Source organism: Cnephaeus nilssonii (genome assembly GCF_951640355.1).
Source record: "Cnephaeus nilssonii genome assembly, chromosome: 16".
NCBI classification, from domain to species: Eukaryota; Metazoa; Chordata; class Mammalia; order Chiroptera; family Vespertilionidae; genus Cnephaeus; species Cnephaeus nilssonii.
In genome coordinates this window covers 39153290-39175173 of record NC_137087.1, presented here as the reverse complement: position 1 = coordinate 39175173, position 21884 = coordinate 39153290, and the positions used below count along the sequence as shown (strand labels likewise).

The 21884-nt window shown below is 45.2% G+C and overlaps 1 protein-coding gene across 3 annotated transcripts in view; it reads left to right on the top strand.

Moving 5' to 3' along the window:
* MYOF (myoferlin) overlaps positions 1–21884 on the top strand; it is a 131193-nt gene that overhangs the window by 6307 nt on the left and 103002 nt on the right. For 2 of the 3 annotated variants that reach the window (XM_079793650.1, XM_079793652.1), the window contains exons 2-3: positions 10258–10313; positions 12875–12966. In XM_079793650.1, coding sequence (XP_079649776.1) covers positions 10258–10313; positions 12875–12966 — 148 coding nt within the window. Of the gene's footprint in view, positions 1–9773; positions 9912–10257; positions 10314–12874; positions 12967–21884 lie in introns of those variants that run through there. The other variant, XM_079793651.1, reaches the window with a different exon arrangement.

Below are 21884 nucleotides of genomic sequence, written 5' to 3'. Positions count from 1 at the left end.
TTCACTGCCTGGGCAGTCCCTGTCTCTCTCTTCCTGCTCTCTTGCTGCTGTTTCTTCCTACTGCTTCTCTCAAACATCAATTCACTCAACAAGTATTGATCAAGAGCACACTCTGCCAGACTGTGTGCTCAGCACTGCAAATCAGATGAGGAACAAGCCAGACGTGGCTCCTGCCCGCATGCAGCTTACAGTCTAGTGCAAGTCCTAGTTCTGAGTGAACTCCTGGAGGCATGACCATTATTTGCAGGTCATATTGAAGATGAGAGCTTACTAGCTGTGAAACACTGCTCTTGGAGCTTCACATACATTTATTCATTTAATTCTCACCCCAAAATGAAAGTTTTCATTTTATGACTGAAGAGACCAAGTCTTGGGGAGAGTGGGTTGCCTCATTCAAGGTCCCACACCAGGTTCCAGGTGGAGCTGGGACCCATACACCCAGCTGAGGGGGTGACATCCCTGTGTCCCTAGGCACACGCCCAATCAGGCATCAAACCCAAAAACTGGGTATGACCTCTTACCAGGAATCGAACCTACAAACCTTTGATGCATGGGACTATGTTCCAACCAACTGAGCCACACCAGCCAGGGCTGTCCTCATTTTTGAGGTGAGGAGATTGAGTCTCAGATGGGGCAAGAGTGTCCAAAGCTGGGCAGCCAGGAAGAGGCAAGGAAGGACTAGCACCCCCGTCCCGAGACTCTTGGTCCTGCACACTTTTACCCTGCTGTGTGCATGGCTGGCTTTCTTTGTGCTTGACATCTCCCTTCATTCAGTCTATGCTCCATCCCATCCCACTAACAGCAGCAATCCACAAACTGCCGATGCCAGCACTGCCTCAAACCTGCAGCAACTGACCAGCTAGCTCGCCAAGGAGCCCAGAGGTCAAAGCCATGCATAGCACGGGAAGGAGGGCTGAGGACAGTGCATGAAAACTGCTGCCAATGGCAAAAATCCTATTTAGAGAGATTATTAACATGGGACGTGGGAGCTGAGGCTGGAGCCTAATTTAGCTAAACGTTTGTTGCCCGGGAGGGATAGGATTAAATGAGCAAGATTTTGACTCAGTGCTTTGTGCTTATTTTCAAAGTTCTTTTCTGTGACTATTTTCTTTCTTTTTTTTTAGAAAAAAAATATATGTGTATACATATTTTTAATATTATTTTTTTATTGATTTCAGAGAGTAAGGGGGAGGGACACAGAGATAGACACATCAATGATGAGAGAAAAATCATTGATCAGCTGCCTCCTGTACACCGCCTACTGGGGATTGAGCCCACAACCCGGGCCTGTGCCCTTGACTGGAATCGAACTCAGGACCCTTCAGTCCGCAGGCCAATGCTCTATCCACTGAGCCAAACCAGCTAGGCTATTTTATTTTCTCTCATACCATCTCTTGGAGATAGGGAGAGCAGAGGACCTGGATCCTCTTCACGTTGTCTGATGGAGGCAGTTTATGATTCCAGCCAACACATGGGAGTGTCCCCCGTGTCCTAGGCACTTGCACACTTTCTCATTTGATTGTAGACCCAACGGTACGCTTTCCATCCCCTCTTACAGGACACTCAGGCCTTGAGCTGCCCCTTGGAAACTCTAGGAACTCTCCATCTCCTCAAGCTGGGTTTGAAGGGAATTTGCCGAATAGCAGCCTTCATCCATCGTCTAGCAAATATTGCCTCAGAAACACAGGCAGAGGCAGGAGAGGCTAAAAGGTTTAGGAACCGGAACAGCTGCATTCAAATTCTGGCTTTGTTTCTTACTAGCAAGTGACCCTGGACAAGCGACTTAATTTTACTCTAAAGAAGGTTAATAATAGTAACAAGTAACATATGCAAAGCCCTTAGAAGAGTGCCTGGCATATTAGGAGCCCTATATATGGCAGCCATTATTCCTGGGCATTAGGTGTCAATATTTATTAATGAACAAGTCTAGATACAGAGAGTTGGAGTAAATGGCCCAACGTCACTCGGCTGTAATGGTGAAAATGTGGCAGGTCGCCTGGCACCCTCAGCTCAAGGAGTTGGTAAAGAGCACAGGTTTGGAAATGAAACGGACTGGGGCTGCAGCTCAGCTCTGCTACTTAGCTCCGCGGTCAATTCCCACCACAGAACCTCCGTTTCCTCATCAGTCAAATGGGGATTTCTAATACCTCCCTTGTAAGGATTAGATGTGAATGTGTCTAGCGTGCCACACACAGAACAGATACTCACATGCAAAATAAACAAACCAACCAAAAGGGCACAAGGCTCCGTTCTCGATCGAGGCAGCCAGTCCAGGAGCCTGGCCTACCTGGGCTTCCTCCACCTGCAGCGGGGCAGCTGGCAGGGCTGGAGCATGGCCACTCCCCGGGGCCAGCCTTTAGGAAGAAGGTTCTGTATGAGTCATTCAGATCCACTCAGCCTGACCGCAGTTCCCTCGGATTTGGTTTTGATCCAAGAGCTGTATGCCCGAAAGGGCATCTCCAGAGGCCAGCGGGGCACTGGATGCGGAAAGCGGAGCAGGGACCCTGCCTGCCTTTTTGTCTGGGCGTTCCTGTTGATCAGTGATATCAGCGACTGCTTCAGAAATGTGCAAACACAGCCTTGCTTTGTATCACAGCTGCCTTTTGGCCAAAATGCCTTTCCCCTAGAACCCGTTTGGCAACCTCTCCTGGAGCCGCAGGGCAGCCAGGTTTGGGAAATGAAAAGTCAGAGATACTGTTTTAGCCAGCTTGACCTGGGCGGGCCGCACGTCTCGAGCTCCCCTGGGTTCCTCTGAGTCCTGAGGACCGAGGACTCTCCTGCTGGCCCTTCCCAGAGCCTTCCTGGTTCTTGTGGAGATTCTCCCAGATGCTGGTGGCTGCCAGGGAGAAGTAGACACTGCCCACATACCAGCTGCCCCAGGGGGCCTCAGAGCTCTGGAACGGAGCCAGGTGAGAGAACTGTTCTACCAGGGCTGTGCCCCGTGCCCCCGAGCACTTCCTCTGGGCCCTGCCCTCCAGGAAGGGCACCACAGCGTGGACAACCGCCTGGGTCCACAAGGGTTGCTGCCCAGCTGCTATAATAAGAAATCCTAGCTCTTGTTGAGCTTCCTGGGCCCTGTGCTGAGCACTTCATAGTCATCCTCTAGCAACTCTAGTAATAATACTTTCATGAGCTTATGAAGTCCAGTTCATTCAGATCATGGAGGGATTACTATGTAGTGAGCACACTGGGGAGAATAACAATATTAATAAAATACAGCTTCAGCCTTCAAGGGGTCATTATCTAGTATTAATCTCCACCTTTGGAGACTGCTCTGTGTCTCTTTGCCCGAGTCTGGATCCCAGCTCTGCCATTTCCTAGCCATGTGACCGCTGGTAAATTGCTTAACCTCTCTGTGTCTTGGTTTCCTCCTTTGTAACTGGGGATGATCATAACAGAATTCACCTCTTAGGGTTGTTGTAAAGATTAAATGAGACAGTCCACGGAAGATACTGGGAACAGTGACTAGTTCATAGTACGTAATAACTGTTAACCATGCATGAGTGGGCTTCAGGAGTGGGGGTGGGGTCTGTGAAATTCTAGGCCAAATAGTGGGTGACTTTGTGTGTATGTGTGAATATTTTTCAAAACGAAGGGTCGGTGACCTGGGGACGCAGAGATGAAGAAGTACTTCTGAGTGGGAGGTCAGGTGTAGCTGCATGGCTGATCTGCTTACTTTGCCTACCAAAGAGCTGAGTTAAGGAAGCTTTGTAAATGACACCTCCTGGGGCCCTCTAGTAAGACATAGCAATCTAACCAGTCAGGACTCGGGGGCTTCATAAGACTCATGTACCTGGAAGAAAACTTAGGGATTCTCTATTCTAAATTCACATGAGGGACTCTGAGGTCAGTGGTTGAACCTTATGTCTCCCAGAGATAGCAGCTCAAAGAAATGGAGAGTTAACTGATGTGAAAGTCCAATCAGAAATGCTGGGCCAACATCTGCCCTTTTCCCTGCAGAATTGTTAAGGCTCTGTGTGATGGTGTGTCTTTGGAAATATTTAAAATGTGTTACCATTATAGCTGTTACTTCCATGAGCACCTGGCTCTCCAGAGAATAGGGTTTGTGTGTGTGTGTGTGTGTGTGTGTGTGTGTGTGTGTGTGTGAGAGAGAGAGAGAGAGAGAGAGAGAGAGAGAGAGAGAAAGAGAGAGAGAGAGAGAGAGAGAGAGACAGAGACAGAGATATACTAGCATATATATATATATATATATATATATAGAGAGAGAGAGAGAGAGAGAGAGAGAGAGAGAGAGAGATTTAATTTAAGGAATTAACTTATGTGATTATAGGGGGCTGGCAAGTCTGAAATTTGTGGGGCAGGCTGGTAGGCTGAAAACTCGGGCAGGATTTCTGTCAGAGGCAGGATCACAGTTTGGAGGCAGAATTCCTTCTCCAGGAAACCTCAGTTTTTACTCTTAAGGCCTTCAACTACTAGTATTTGGACAAAGCCCATCCATATTATGGAGAGTAATCTGCTTTACTTAAAGACAATCCTATATAATAAAAGCGTAGTATGCAAATTGTCCCCTCCACTGGGAGTTCGTCTGGGAGTTCGACCAGGGGGCGGGGCCTGCCTGGGGAAGGGAGGGAGTACCAGGCCGGCAGCCGGCAGCTGCCAGGGACCTTACCAGTGCCCTGGGCCTCTAGTTGATTATAAATGTTAATCACATCTATAAAATGCCTTCATCCCAACATCTAGACTAGTGTTTGACCAAACAACTGGCATCACAGCTTAGCCAAGTTGACAACAAAATTAACTAATCACACTGGTCCGCTCAGCAACCCAGCCTTAGGAGTCACAGTGTCTCTTGAGCCTTTTCAGTAAGAGTCCAACACACCGTCTGGTAGATGAATAGCAAAGGAAATCGTTCCGTGCAAGAGGGAGCATGCTGGCTTGGCAAAGAGTGCTTGTTCAGTTCTCAGGGAAATGTTACTCAGAAGTTGGCATGCAGGTTAATTGCTGCAATGGTGACCTTCACAAAACTGAGGGAGAAGCAGGCGTAGCTAATCAGAAAACAGGAAATGCCCCAAAGAATGCCTTGAGTTCTGGTCTAGGGTGTATTCTGCATTTGAATCTCTTGTTATGTTCTGGGCTGAAAGTATTTGATTCCTTTCCATAGGAAGACATAATCATCTTAATAAAATCAGAGTGGGAACAGGGGGAGGTGGTGAGAATGGAGAAGGGAAATTTTCCATAATTTAATCTGATGTTTAGTGCCTGCAATTTCAACCCCCCCTTTAAAAAAAAACAAACAAAAGAGGTAGAATTGAATAACTGAATACTAGTAATATAAACATTTGACTCCGTGGCTTCTGATCATAAAGGAATTTATCTATTTTTTAAAAAAAGAATTTATCTTTCTTCCCCTCCCCCCACCCCGACAAGTCTATGCGTAAAAATAGGCTTTTAACAAAATGCAATGTACACATATTTTGATAGAAATCAGTCTCCTCCTTAAAAGGAATTCTCCAGAAGGGACAACTGGTTTGCTTTCCAGGAGGAGAGGAGCTAATGCCAGCGACTTAACCTTCCCCTATTAGCTACGGAGATAAGAGGTCAGTGTTTAAATGTACTAGTCCTGAGATAGTTTTGTCTTTTAAAGGAAGAATTCAACTGAGTAAAGTTGAAGGTATAATTGGCTCCATTAAGCGAGTCAGGATAGAGGGCCGTGCCCTTAGCACGAACATTGTGTGCAAGTGCAGGAGCACAGGAAGTTCCACCTGAATAGTCCCATCTGCTCTGTGGTCAGCCTACAGCAGCTGGGACTCAACCGGCCCCCTTTGTTCTCCACACACAACCGAATCATGTCTTGAGGTACATCTATCGGGAGAGTTGTTGGGCAACTTGATTTTTTTGTTGTTGGATTATGAACTTTTTGACGTTACAAAGTCCAGTTTCTAACACCCTCCTTCCCAAGTTGCTTGTATCAGCCAAATGAAGCTTAGCCTGGCATTCACGTCTTTATAGTGTGACCATAACCTTCCCACACAGCCTGGTTGCCTTTACTCCCTTCCACATCCCTTGGTTCCAGCCAGTTGTGCTGTGCAGTGTCCCTAGACATGATCTGTTCTCTTTGCCTCCGTGGCTGACCCACCCCATTTCCCTCACCTGGAGTTACCTTTTCTCCCAGCTCCACATCCGGTCCATCCTTGTCCTGTGATCCCCAGCTCAGCCTCTGCTTCCTCCTCAAGGCCTTACCTGGTGCCCACAGCCCAAAGTCGCCTCCCCTTCTCCTGAATTTGTATTTTCATCTGTACCTCTCTGATGCCAACTGAAGCTATCTGTCTATATCAGTCACATCTACCTCCCTGCTGGACCACCTGAGAGCAGGAACCATGTCTTAGGTATCTTTGTATCTCCCACAGTGTCCAGCTCAGTGCCTGACAAGTGATATTTCAAAGATGTTTGTTGGATGGAAGAATGATGATGTTGATTAAGGTTTGTGGAAGAACTCACTTACTGATCATTTCCATGGGCTGAGCTATGAGGTCCCTTTGCCTGACCTGGCCACTCATTATTCCCATCACTGACCTTTTTTTATATATATACTAGAGGCCCAGTGCACAAAATTTGTGCATGGGTAGGGTCCCTAGGCCTGGCCAGCAATCAGGGCCAATCGGGGGCCTTCTGGCTGCCCACCAGGGCCTTCCTTCCAGCAGGCAGCCAGGGCCTCCCTTCCCCAGATGTTAGCCGGGGCCTCCCTTCCCCAGCTGCCGGTTGCTGACCAAGGCCTTCCTTCATTCCATGCCACCCCTGGTGGTCAGCGCATGTCATAGCAAGTGATCGAACTCCCGGTCTCCTGGTTGAACTCCCGAGGGGACACTTTGCATATTAGCCTTTTATATATATAGATATCACTGATCCTCTTACAGGAGGAAACTGCAACATGAAAATGAAGCAGGCAAGAGCATGGTAGGCTTTTTCTAGTGGGTGAAAATGTGCATAGGGGTTTGTTTGGTTCCTCTATTCCAAAGCCCATATACTCCATTTGTAGAATGTTTTGAGACCTAGAGTTATCTTATACCCTTCTCTTTCCCCAGTTACCAGCACACAGCAGGTGCTTAATAAATGTTTGAAAATGAATGAATAAACAGGTGACCTTTTTTACACTCCTCAACTACTGACTCTGGACCAGCCCTGTTCCTACTGGGGGCTGGGAGGGTCAGTATATCCCACCCTCAGCAGTATAGTCTGGCAGTGTTTCTTCTCCTATTCTGATTCCCAGGTCAATCACTAGGCTTGGGATTCAATTCAAATGAGCAAATACCAGCTCTTTCTACAGCCTCTCTGGTACCCTTGCCCCTCCCTTAGCTCCCTGCCTGGAATCCTGGGGAATTAGAAACTGAAATTTGCTTCAATACCATCCTTCAGTGACTCAAGTACTCCTACTGCAAGCTCCTGTGTCCAATTTCTAAAAATTATTTGCTGTCTTCTCTTTTTTTTACTTGCTGGGACCTCTTGCAATTGCCCATCTTCTCTCTTGAAGGTCTGCCGTGGTCTCAGGGTCCAGATTCACTCCCTCCTGACTTAGTTCTTCAACTATGCAGCCATGATCATGGCAGCAAGGGTGGTGGTGAGCTGGAGAATGAGTGATTAATGGTATCAGTTTATGCAGGAATTCCTAACCTTTGTCAAGGTTACCAACTCATTTGAGAGTCTGATGAGAGCAACAGACTGTCCCCAAAACACTCACAGATGTAATATTTTGTGTATTGGAGCAAATAGTCTTAGAGAGTCTCAGAATGCCCTGAAACCTGATCTTGGACTTCCCTGTGGCCACTGCCCAGGATGCCAAGCCACATATGATATTTATGCATTTTCTTTTTTACCCTCTGGTCCTCACTATGAGTTTTTTGAGTTCTTATTACTATGTAACAATTCACCCAGTTATTCGTTAATCAGTACTTTATTAACAAACTATTTTATGCCAGGCATTGCTTTTTGCACTGAAGATATAACAGTTACTTTTTTAAAATACAATTCTTTACTGAGTTTATAGTACAGAGAGTCATTAATTGAGTAGTCACACTAATGAATATTAAATTAGATAGTAAAATTGGGACTTTGAGTAGATGTTTCATTTCATGTGTCTTCTTTATCTAATGTTTCTGGCAGCTTCCAGTGAGGCACTGCGGTGTGGTAGCAAACACACTCAGGTTTGGTACCTGATTCAGGTTTGGTACCTGATGTAGGTTCAGATTCTGGCTCTGTTTCCTTATTAGCTGGGTGACCTTGGACGAGTTAACCAGCTTCTCTCAACTCCTTGTCGGTAAAATGGGGATGAGAATGTTGACCTTGCAGGGCTGTCTTAAGGATTTAGACATGCAGTAGAAAGCACGGCCTGGCACTTGTAGGTGGATATTTAGGGGAAGCTGCTGTAATTGTGGATAGAAACCATTTTATCCAACTCCTTCTGCTTAAAAATCCTTTGCATGGATCCTCTTTCTCTCAAGAGCACTTGTACTGTAACTAGAGAGGAAGATTGAGAGGTTTCTGTGGATGAGGGGAGGGTGAGTGGGCTCAACATGGAAGTGTGGGAGAGGAAACCAGGACAGCTGCTAGTGACATCAGACTCAGACCCAGTGAGGGGCCGTGAGCCCCACAGAAGGGCCACAGTCAGAGCTCACGGGTCCAGGCAGGAGCTGATGGTAGGGTCATGCTGTAGTTTGGAAAGGGAAGCCGGCGAGGCTTTGGGAGCCCACTCAAGTGGAAAAGTTAATGCTTAGCAGAGGGAGGGTGATGACTCATGGCTTTGCTATGCTGAGGTCTTGGAAGAATGAGGTGGTGAGTCCCCACTGCCAGCCATGTGCTGGGAGCCTTCACAGTGTGACATTCCGCTGAACAAAACACATTACCTCCTACATTTCGCTGTAGTGGAGGGGAAGCTGAGGATTGGTTCAAAGTGTGGCCACCAATGGGAGACTGCCTGGGTTCAAATCCTGGCCCTGCTTCTTACTAACTGGGTGACTCTGAGTCCGTTACGCAGCTTCTCCGTCCGTTTCCTGAGCTGTGAAAGAGGGATGGGAATGATTGTGCATACCTCATAGGGTTTTTAAGGGGAATCAATGATGTGAGAGAATAGAAAATATATATGTTGGTCTCCCCCTGCAATCCCGTTCCTGGCACAGGGCTCCTAAAACCCTTGTCAATTCCTGCGTGCTACAAGCAGTAGGAGCATGTCTTGTTCTAGTAGTTGGTCTTTGACTCTGTCCCTGACACAGGGCTCCTAAAACCCGTGTGAATTCCTAAGTGATAAAAGCACCAGGAGCATCATTTGTTCTCAAGAGGTTATGCTGGGGGCGGGGGGAAGGGGGGCGCGCGGAGCTCCTGCATGAGGGCTGGTCACAGAAACACCAGGCTGGAATGAGAAGCTTGGAATTTTCAGCCCCACCCCCACTCTTCTAGGCAGGGGAGCACATTCATGTACTGGGAGGGTGATGCACCCTAACTCCTTGGGGACAGAGCTTGGAACCCTCTCAGACCTTGCTGTATGGATCTCATCTGGCTGTGCATCAGTATCCTTTATCATATCCTTTAATAAACTGGTGACATGAGTGTTTCCCTGACTTCTATGAGACCCTCTAGCTAATGAATGGAACCCACCGAGGGGGTGGTTTACCAGTGAACTGTCAGAAGCACAGGTGACAACCTGGACTTGCTTTTGGTGTCTGAAGTGGGAGGGGCGGCCATCTTGTGAATTGCTTTGTGCTGAGGCCTGTGGGAGGGAGTCCAGCTTAATCTTTAAACTGCATCAGGGTCTGGACCACACGCAGAGGCAGCATGGACTTCAGAGCTGAAACTCCAGGTCGTACCAGTGCACCTCTGCCACGTGTGAGCTCAGACACCTTTCTTAATGCCTTGGAGTCGTGTGTCCTCATTTATAAAATGGGGACACCTGCTTGCCAAAGGTTAGCTTTGTTGGTTTCTTTCTGCAAAAAGCTGGAGAGACAGAGGCCCTGGGTAACCTTGGTCTACAGGAACTGGTGAGGGAGAGGCCGGCGATTGCAGCATTTCCATATTTCCATGATTTTGAGTCCCCCATCCCAGACCTGGGGATGGGAAAAACGTTTTAGACCGAAACCTGCTGTTGGGTTTGGAAAACTTTGATTCAGGTAGCTGCTACCCTAGACAGATGAACGGGACACACAGGCACATCGTTGGCCTTCGGGGAAATGTTCTTTGAATGAACAAATGAATGGTACCTGCTCTATAAATACTTCTAATTGATTGGTATCTCTTATTTTTTATTTGCAGATGAGAAAAAGAAAACAAAGAAAATTGATAATGAACTCAACCCTGTCTGGAATGAGGTGACTTTATTATTATTATTATTTTCAACTTTGTTTCAACGGATAAACTACATCTGATTACCCATCTTTGGTCAGAGGTGAACACTTCCCTTTGGAAGGAGAATCTCTGCATTTTCCACCTCCCCCACCCCCCTTCCGTCTCCCTTTGTGGCCAAGGAGACAGAGCACAGTGGCATGTCTTGTGCAGTGGAGGTGTGGTGAGCGGTGCGGTGAAGAGGGCTGGGTTCTAGCCTGGAGCAGCCTTGAGCTTGCTATGCGGCCTTGGTCCAGTCATGTTGCCTATGTGGGCACATCTGTAGAGCAAGGGGTGGTATTAGAACATCTCCAGAGTCCCAGAGGGAACGCTCCATAATTAAAACCATATCTGTGTGTGACTAATCAAGAATGTATCACATGATACTTTGTGTGTCTGGCTGAGTCAAAATATTGTTTTTATTTTGACAAAATAATATATATTTAACAAAAAAATTTTGAAAACTTCAGATCAGCATAAAAAATGACCTTTGGCCCTGGCTGGTGTAGCTCAGTGGTAGAGCCTCAGCCTGTGAGCCGAAGGGTCGCAGGTTTGGTTCCTGGTCAAGGGCACGTATCTGGGTTGCAGGTTCGATCCCTAGCTCCAGTTGGGGAGCATGTGGGAGGCAACCAATTAATGTGTGTCTCTCACATAGATGTTTCTCTCTCCCCCCCTCCCTCCCATTCTCTCTAAAAATCAATGGAGGAAATATCCTCAGGTGAGGATTAATAAAAAAATACTACTTTTAGTCCTACTATCCAGAAGCAACTACTGTTAACATATGGGATGTATCAATAAATGTTTACTGAGTAAATATGTTTAATAAAATGTGATATCTTAAAATTAGCAAATTAGCTTCATAAAGCAAGTACAGTTTCTTATCCTACTTTTTTACTATTATATCCTAAGCACATACCTATATCATTTCATTCAAAAGCATTTTTAATGACTATGTAATATTGTATTGAAGGGATATAATATAATTTATTTATCCCCCTCCCCTGTATTTAATATATTTATAGATATGTGAAAATTATAATTCTTTCCACTGAGTAGGATTTTCCTATGCTGGCTAATTTTTGAAAAGTTGATTGTCAGCCCCATTGTTTTTTCCAATAGCCAGTCACACCTCCCTGGGTAAGTGCAGTGATAAATGTCTTTGATATTTTCACTAAGGAGTCTGTGAAGACTTTCTCTCCCAACTAGTTTCAATATCTCCATATGATAAAGACCATACCTTCTCACTGAACGAGGTGAAGGCAAAAAGCTTCTTAATGCCTTTCTGAAAAGCCCTCACACAGAGCTCCAAGAATAAAATAAGTAAAAGTACATGTACGTGTGCATTTAGTGCTTCATGTCTGAGTGATGCTAGCGTGCCTCTGTATATTTGAGGTCAGACCACATGGGCGATGGCAGAGAGGTGTATGATCATGTGAGCAAGTGTGTCCAGGGCATCATCCATCTGACCCCATGTTGTTTCCCACCCATTTCCCCCCTCATATTGCAAAAGTATTTATCAAGCAAACTTTTTTTGTTGGTAATCCTTGCCTGAGGATATTTTTTCCATTGATTTTTAGAGAGAGTGGAAGGGAGAGGGAAAGAGAGAGAAAAACATTGATGTCAGAGACATATCGATTGGTTGCCTCCTGCATGTACCCCAACCAGGGTCTGGGATGTAGCCTTCGACTGAGGTACATGCCCTTTTCCAGAATCGAACCCAGGACCCTTCAGTCTGGAGGTTGATGCTCTATTCACTGAGCCAAACCGACCAGGGCTCAAGTAAACTTAATTGCAGTTTTATAACTGAAACCTAACCAAATGAAATGCCAACCCCAAACCCATTAGGATTAGTGGGTGTGTTCTAATATGAGCTATGAGATAATTTTCCATCCATTCCAGACCCATTACAAGGAGAATTAAATCTTTAGTAGATACTGCTTTATTTAATTCATTTATTACACAATCAATCAAAGGCATCAGTGGTACTGTGTTGATTTTTTTTTTTTTTTTACATTTGTCAGTAGACAGCTATTTGTTGCATTAAGATGAAAGTCTCATCTGACTATAGCACTGGCCACAGTGGGACATTGAATGAGGGGCTGATGCATTTTAGAAAGTGTTTTCTAGATCATTCATCCTTTTGATAATATTATGTTTAGGAAGAGCAAGTAATTTAAAAATAGCCACTGAAGAAAACATTTTCATGTCTACGTTTTATTTTATTCTTGCAACAGTTGTGGTAGGCATTGTCAGTTCTCTGACTATGAGGTAGAGGTTGGTGACGTGTCCAGAGACACAGAGCCTGTTAAATGGGAAGCCAGGATTCACCACCGGGTCCTCGGAGGCTAAATCTGGTTTGCTTTCCCACAACCCTCAGCAGCCTCCAGGCTTAGAATTTAATTTATAATTTAATCACTTCCATCTAACGATAAATTCGAAAGGTTGACATTGGTGAAGATAATGACCCAGCGTTTAGTGTTGGTACATTTCATTATATTCCCTGATCCTTTTAACAGCCTTTTTGTTTTCGTAACCTTTCTGTGGACAGATTTTGGAGTTTGATTTGAGGGGCATACCACTCGACTTTTCATCCTCCCTTGGGATTGTTGTGAAAGATTTTGAGACAATTGGACAAAATAAGTAAGTTGATTTCAACTCTTTTTCTCATTTGATATATTATCTTACTGTTGTTTATTTTGTTGAAGGAACACATCTTTAATAACATTTTATAATACTTCCAATATAATCATACTTTAATTCCATGTCATCCCCCACTTCTGAGCCAATATCTGTTGTGGTTAATCAATCACGGTGCTTTTATTCAAACGTCTACTAGTATATTCCTAAAAGGCTGCAGACACTAAGCCACCATAGTCTATCCAATTTGGCACTTAGTCTGAAAGCTATTTACACTCCAGAAACTTCTTTGTTAATTGCATAGAGTCATTTCCTACTTCTGGTGGTTTATCTGAACTGCAGCTATATTGGACAGGCAAAATGCTTTCTCCCGATTATGTGTGACCCATATACATCTCATTCAAGTGATACTCCCAGCCACACTTCCATTTTAATGTCTTATTAGCCTTTTAAACCTTTAAACCTTATTAGATCTAAACCAGTTTCCTTGTCTTATTGCTACTATCAATTTCCAATGGGGAAGGGGGTGTGATGGTACGCCATGGTGGCACCGAGGATAGTCCCCTGGGTAAAGCTGGGGGTTCCCAACTAGGTTTCCAGGGGACAGAGTGACCTCAGTAAATTCACTTCATTCCTTGATCTGGACTCGGGCCTTATATAGACTCAGAAGCCAGTCTTAGGTAAATAAATCAAACCAAACTAGCTTACAAGAAACCCGTGCTTAACACCAGGTTACTTACTTATTATTTTCCGATGGAAATAAATGCTTGGCAGGAGGGCATTCCTGCTCTCTGATCATTGAATTCTCCTTTATGTCATACCACATAAGAAACCACATTACTCGGTATCCTTGATTGTAAGATGTCATTGACCATAAGAAGTACTATTAAATTAATAACAGGTTTGGGGGAGAAGGAAGCCTGATATTAAATACCTGTGTCAATTGTAAGAAGCATCCCAATTTGTAGTAATTTCATTCCTAGTAGAACGGGAATGCATTTACAAATGTATGCCTGAGCCTCAGGCACATTCGGTATGATCAGAGGGCTGCCATGAGAGCAATACGTTCAGGTAGGGTGACCATGTGCCCAGATTTGCTTAGGACAGTCCTGGTTTATGGTTGCAGCACGATGATTAATAATGCCTCTTTTGCTGTCAGCAGTGGCTTGGTTTGGCCACTAAATTAGATGGTCGCCCTTATCACTTGGGATGTTGGAGAAGCACTGAAGAGGCCAGTCAGGTGGAGCTTAGAGAGCAGGAAAAGCTGGGACAGGCGAAGGAGATGAGGTCATCAGAACCACAGCACCCGGCTTTGTGAGCCACAACACAAGCTTTGGGTTTCATTCCTAGTCAAGCAGGAATCCGTTAGAGGGTTTTGAATATGATCTGACTTACATGTTAGAAGGATCACCCAGGCTTTCTGTGTAGTTGAAACCAGCTAGGAAGCAGGGAGACAGTTATGTGTTCATTTTACACCTGTCGAAACACAGTGGGGCCCCTGGATGACAGCAGTGATGGGAGAGGACAAATCCCCGCCAAGGCCCACGTTGGCACCTATGTTTGAGCGTTGGGTGTGTACTTCTGGAGATAGAGTTGATGTGCGGTCTATCTGGTCCTGGACATTTTTCTTTGCCATTTTGAACAAAGAAAACGACAGTGGGCCCTGTTATAAGGGTCCTTCTAAAGTTGGGGGCTCCATGCATCTTGCTGAGATCGGTTGCACCTGGTGCCATGGTGTCTTGCTGAGCAGGAACACAAAATGAGCAGCTGTTCCTATGGCATTGTCGGGACAGGGGAGTTTTTAGGCCTAACGGAAAAAGGCAGATTCCAGGCCAAACCTGAAGCTGGTCTTCATTAGCTCTCAACCTTTCCCTCCCCTCCTTCTGGGTGGCTTCCTCCCCCCGACTTCTCCCAGCACCCACTGTCCTTATTGCTGCTCCCGGCTCCCACTGGGCCTGCCCTCTGGGCCACAGGTGCATCATCTGCCAATTCTTTTCTCCAACAAAACTTGTGTGTCCTGTGTCTCAGTCCTTCAAGGTCCTGCTGGCTGAAAGGAACTTTCCAGAAACAGATGATGGTGTAAAGGCTGCTAAGAGTTCACTGTGTTAACTTCCCAGGAACGATGACCTTGGGACTGAGATCACTATGACTTATCTGAAGGAGTGGACAATAGGGGAATTCTGAGCCCTGAGGCGGGATCATTGGGGGAGGTCTTTGGTCTTTTGCGTTAGGAGATTAGTTCTCTGTCCCGCAGATTTCCCTGCATGGATGTTTCCTGTCTTCCATGAAAGGCCCACCCTATCTGCTCTGGAGTGAACACTGTGTGATAATGATGCCCTGGGATGCCTGTCCTCTTACCCTCCTCAGCCAGCAATTGTGACCTTTGGCCTTGTTTCCTCCAACTAAACAATGTGTAGACGTTAGTCACATTACCTGCAGGGGAAAAATTACACTCATAGCTGTGTGATTGTTCGAACTATTTGTGTGTTTTGGCCCCATATCTTCTTGGCTTTTCTACCAAAGCTTCGGCCCTTGAGGACTGCTCACCGCTCAGTGTTGGAACGTTTTCCTCACCTGGAAGCACAGGGTGGGGGCAGAGGATTTTTCTCCCAGCCTAAGGAATGTCTTGCCTGTTAACTTTCCTGTTGCTGTGGAGACCGGCTGTGCAAATATGTCTGCTGCTCTAAGCTCTCACATCTGCTGCTCCGGGGCCTGTAAGCAAACAGTGCCAGGCTGCCTGGCTTTGCCTGTGCGTTCATGCCCACACCCACAGCGACTGCCCCATCCAATCCAAGGAAGCACAGTGCCTGTGTGTTACTAGCATCCCTCCTCAGGCATTGGGAGAGGGCTGGGCATTCAGTGCAGGCTCTATTCTTCCTCACTTTATAGTCATCCAACCAGCCAGCCAGATGGAATGATGGCAAGAGAAGAGCCGGAGGAGCCTCTTGGTCACATGACGAGCATGAAATGATATTTTTAGCTGAAACGTCAGAGTGGAAGAGTTTTCTCAGCAGTTGAAGAACGAGAGTTCCCTTTGCAGACAGCTGAAGAATGAGAGCTCTCTTTGCAACATGGCCACCAGTCAGTGAGGACTTAGGGAGTGCCCGGGAGGGACTAGGCTGAGCCTTTGAATGCATTATCCCACTTAATCCGTTTAGACACCCTAGGAGGCAGGTCCTGTTTTTTCTCAGAGAGGTTAGTGATCTGCTCAAGATCACACAGTAGGTATGTGTCAGAGTCAGCATTTATATCCAGGCCTGTACTCTTTTTTTTTAAAGTGTATGCTTTTATTGATTTTAGAGAGAGGAAAAGAGAGTGAGAGTGAGAAGGAGAAAGAGAGAAACATCAATGTAGGAGAAACACTGATTGGCTGCCTCCTGCATGCCCCCCCACCAGGGACAGAGCCTACAACCTGGGAATGTGCCCTGACCAGGAATCAAACTGGTGACCTTTTGGTGCATAGGATGATGCTCACCAGCCAGGGCAGGCCTGTACTCTTGACTTTTACACTGTACTGAAAACTTATAGGAACCAAAATGTAGGTGGAATGATTGGTTATCTTTTGGCTAAAATGGAAGTAATTTTTCTAATTTTGAAAAAATAAAAGAATACTCACTATCTATTGGTAGCTCCTCCCTAGGTGAACATTTTAAGTAGGCATTTTTATACTATTGAATACTAAAGCACTCATGCTCATGCTCCACAATGGACAAGATAAATTCGGAGACTGTAGCTCATCTTCACAATGACCTTGAGAAGCAGAGATGAGATTTGAGGCTCAGAGGGGCTGAGGCTGGGACACTGATCTTGGCATCCTGGTCCTGTTGAACTCCACTTAAAATTCCTAAAGAAAAATCATCTTCAGGAGCTTGGAAATGTAGGAATGAAAGATATTTACAAATGTGTGTGTGTGTGTGTGTGTGTGTGTGTGTGTGTGCGCGCGCGCATGCCAGGGAGAAAAAAGAGATACCAAGTAGGGCTTTTGCATTTGTTGTTCCCTCTGCATGGAGAGCTCTTTCCCTTTGCCTGCAACAGATGTAAAATCTTGTCATCTCTGACCTCAGTATCTCTGACCACCCTCCCTGCTGTCACTCTCCATCTCACTGCCCTGTTTTATTTCCTCAGAGCCCTTCCTGCTAAGGAGCTCATGTGGGTGCAGGAAGGTGGAGGGAGTCCATCCAGGCATGTGGCTGTTTGGGTTAGGTTTTAGACAAGTACTCAAGGATATGTGTGGTCCATGCATCTGCTTCACCTTGCTCAGCTTTCACCACCATCTGAAATGTTCTTATCAATTTACTTACTCATTTGGCCTTCTACTAGACAGGAAGGTCCATAGCCATGGTGTTCAATGCTTTAACACCAGCACTTAGCCTGGCTCTTAGTAGGCCCTCAATAAATGTTTGTTGAATGAATGAATGAACGAACAAGTGAGTTTATGATACAACCACATCAATGAAATGTAACATTTCTAAACGACCTTGCATCTAACAACTAGCCCACTGATAATGGTCCATTTATATGAATACTGTCCAGCTCAACTCTCTGGAACAGCTTTCTGGTTCCAACTTGGGTTGAAGCTGCAAAGGAGTCAGAACATCAGGGGGGTTGGATCACAAGAGAAACAAATACCTGTCTCAAAGCCCATGCTGTTTTACGTGGAGTTTCTCCCTGACACAACCAAAAAACTAGATAAAATATATGTAACAATAGTTTTGGATATTGGAAATCAGCAGCATAGGACGGTTATCCCCAAGAGAGAGGGGAGATAATGGTGAGCATCCAACACAATGCCCAGAGACCATTTCCAGGCTGCAGGGAGAGGGAACTCAGCAGAGCCATCCTGGTTGTCTCCCAGAGTCGGGGAGGTGCAGATGGGAGTCTAGACACACACACACACACACACACACACAACCCCTGGTTACAGAGGGTTCTCTTGACACTTCAATTGAGTACTGGGCAGTGAGGAAACTACTCTCTGAGGCAGGGAAAAGAACCATCTGAATATTCCTTGAAACACACAGGGCTGGGAATTGGTAATGCTCCCACCAGCCAGAGTGGGAAACCTAATTTATGAGCATTAGGTAGAGTGCCCAGAAAGATTTACTTTAGCAATGTGAAAAAACAACTGATGTTTTATTATTAATAGATAATATCATTAGTAGGCATGAACAATGAAACAAATACTATAATTATATTCTATGGTTCAAGAAGGTAGAAGTATGCTTGAGTACGTTAAGTAGAGACATGGAAGATATAAAAAAAAAAAGACCCAAATTGAACATCTAGAGATGCAAATTACAATGTCTGAGGTAAAAGACCATAATTATATCCCTTAGAGTTTGCATTCCTAGTACTCTCATTTTTCCCTCCGTGTGTGCACTTGTGCATTCAAACCACCATCATATACACCCCCACACAAATACAGATCAAAGTTAGAAACATCATCTGAGTATCAGTCACTGAGCCAGGCATCTGATCTGCTATAGTATGAGTAAGAGGGAGATGCCTAAGACCTAATAATATGTCTAGGAAGAAATTCACCCAAGCTCTTGCATAAGAGGAGGTGTGGGCAAGTGGTCAGCTGTATGATCATGAGATTGGTTTGGATTTTGGCTCTTACTGCCTGTGTGACTCTTGAAAAGTTTCTTCATCTTTATAAGGGGATTGTAATACTTCCTCAATAAATGGTAGACTATGGGCAAATTTTATGTAGTTAAGGAAAATTACTTCAGTTTCCTGAGGTACAATATAAGAGCTAATATCTATTGTGGGCTTACCATGTGCCAGGCATTGTGTTAATGCTATTTCACACATAATTGCATTTGATTGTTGTAATGACTCTGAAGCAGATTTATTTCCAACTTATGGATGAGAAAATATGGCTCAGAGAGGTTCACCGAATCGCTGAAAGTCACCCAGCTCTTTGAGTAGAAACACATGGATTTAATTTAGTTATGTTATATTTTTTTACACAGAGCTCAGACCTTCCAAGATTTATTCCACGTGTGTGTGTGTGTGTGTGTGTGTGTGTGTGTGTGTGTGTTTGGGTTGAAGGCCAGGGTGCCAGAATGTGAAAGTGAGAGGAAACACACACACACACACACACACACACACACACACACACACACACAAACACACACACATGGTGGTACTGGGGGCTATAGAATTAGAAAAAGAAAAAGGACTAGTTTGGGTTGTGAAAATACTAACTCCCTGGGCAAAGGTTTTATGTATTTATGTTTTAATTAGAGAAAACAGAAAGACTGGTTTAGAATGGAGTTAGTTTGGTGGGAAACAGTGTGGAGTTGCTTATGAGAAATTTTCACTTCCCGGTATGTACACAAAAGACCTTGTCTCCAGTTAAATCTCTCCCAGCGATGAGACTCGCTTCTGACATGGCTACGTGTAAACACGGGAGTGGGATTTGTCCAGGTGGTCCCCATGTCCGTTCCTTCTCCTCGTGTGGCTGGTGAGGAGGGGGGGACGGCCCACGGCTGAGGCAGGCTTTCTAACTGGAGAGGGTCTCAGGCTGTGTGGGAATCTACCCCAGGAGCAGATGTCACTGTGGACTAGGATTCTCAGCTGTGAGTTCTATGTAGTTCCATCCTTTCAGTAGAGCGGCAAAGCTAGGAAAAGGTCAAAGCTGGTTCGGGCGGCTGTCTCCGGCTGGAGAGGCCGATGCCCACTGTTTGGGGAGGCCAATTAATTAGGTGTGCAGTCCTGCTGGCATCTGTTATCATCTCTTAAGTAAGCATGGCCACAGCCCTGGAGAAAGACACCCAGAAAGACCAGAAGAGAAAGTCATTTCATAATGACAAGAGCTGTAATTATCTTCCAATTGCACTTGGAGGACCATCTCTTAGAAGAGGGAGCTTTATAATCTGTAAATCATTTGTAAGGTCATTGGACTATCCTCAATGACATATCAGTTAATATAGTCATTCAGCAAATATTTGCTAATGTGTACTGTGCATCAGATACTGCTCCAGTATCTGGGGGGGGGGGGTTGCTTATATCTGAGTGGAGGGAACAGGTAATAAATAATCCACATGTAGTACATCAGATGGTGGTAAGTATGAAGAAGAAAAGTAAAGCAGGAAAACAGAAGAAAACAATAGGGTGAGGGGTGTGTGTGCATGCACGTGCCTGCTGGGTTAGATATGGTTTTTGTTTTGGGTCTGTTTTATAATGCAACATGAGATGTAAGGCTTTGAAAACTTCACTCAGGTTCCACTAAATTGGATTTCATTAGAATTTAACTGCAGCTTAAAGTTTACTTCTGGTCTAACCCTGAAAATAACACTTATTTCCAAACAGATTCATGGTATGTATAGTGTTGAGGGTGGGGAAGGAGCTATTGGATGTATGTAAGAGAAAGGACGGCTTGAAGAACTTTGCGCAATGATTGAATAGAAATGGATGTGGGTAGTTACAGTGGGTTCTTTTTTTTTTTTTTTAATCTTCACCCAAGGATATTTTTCCATTAATTTTTAGAGAGAGTGGAAGGGAGGGAGGAAAGGGGGAGAGAGAGAGACATCGATGTGAGAGAGACACATTGATTGGTTGCCTCCTGCATGCGCCCCAACCGGGGTGGAGATAAAACCTGAAACTCAGGCACATGCCCTTGACCAGCAATTGAACCCATGACCCTTTGGTTCAAGGGATGACATTCCAACCACTGAGCCATACTAGCCAGGTCACAACGGGTTCTTACCTGTTCATTCCTGGCCCCCAACCCATACCCCTGGATAGGTAAAGCTGCCTTCCTGTGATTTAGGCTGTGCATGAGTTCAGATTAGCTTTCCCTGCAAATCCTGGCCTGGAGTCACATGCTGTTTTTTAGGTCCCTTTTTCTAGAGCAGGGTGTGAAATAATAATAAAAAGTGGCTGCTAAGCACTTTGCACGTCATTCTTTTAATCCTTACCACTGTCGAGGTAAGAAACATCCAAACCTGTAGAGGATTATTGAGAGTTTATTTGAGCCAAACTGACAATTACCAGGAACAGTTTGAGAACATGCTCCAGAGAATGAATGATAGTTTTGCAGCTTATGCTATACATTAGAATCAAGGAAGGAGACATAAGGAGGGATACATGGAATTCATTGGTGGCAGATTAAGGGGGCAGGAAAAGGCAAAGCAGGAAACCTCGGGGATTAGATAAAAAGTTAAAGGGAAAGATTCATTTCTTTTACCTTGGTGGGAACAGGGTAATTAACAATTAACATTTATGGCACATAGAGGTGGTATGGGGGGGGGGGGAACAAGATAACAATGAGGGGTTCCTGGTCTTGCCCTGAGGGATCTGGAAAAGGAGATTACTCTGTCATTTCAAAGCTATGTTATCTTCGATGCAAAACAAGGACCGGCTCACTTTAGATAAAGCTTGACCTTTGTCTCCCCTCCATGACTCACTTTTAGTCAGGAATTTTTATGTTCAGACCATCTTATGTGGTTACTTTCGGTCTCCCAAGTTTGTAAGGCCAACCGTGCAGGCCTCCCCTGAGCATGTCAGGGTTAGTTTGTGGCCCCCTTTTTATCCACACAACAATGCTATTGGAGCTTTCATTGTGCCCATTTTTCTGATGAGGAAACTGAGGCTCAGAGAAGTTAACCTATAGTACAAGGATGAGTACAAATTAGCCAGCACTGCCTACCTCCAAGATCTTAATCCCTATGTTATGCTGTCCTCCTTACCTTATAAGGTCCCAAGGGGTGGATGGATTAATGACAGCCAGGTTTGGGAACCACTGTGTGGACCAGCGTTTATATATATGTATTCTAAAAACCCCTGCCCCTTTTCAAAGAACCGGACAAAGACCTCAAGGCTCTCTAATCCTGGTGTGATGTGAGGAGAGGAAGCCATAGGAAGGGTGCAGGTGGCTAGACCTGCCACATAGATTTTAATCGACTTTTGTTTAT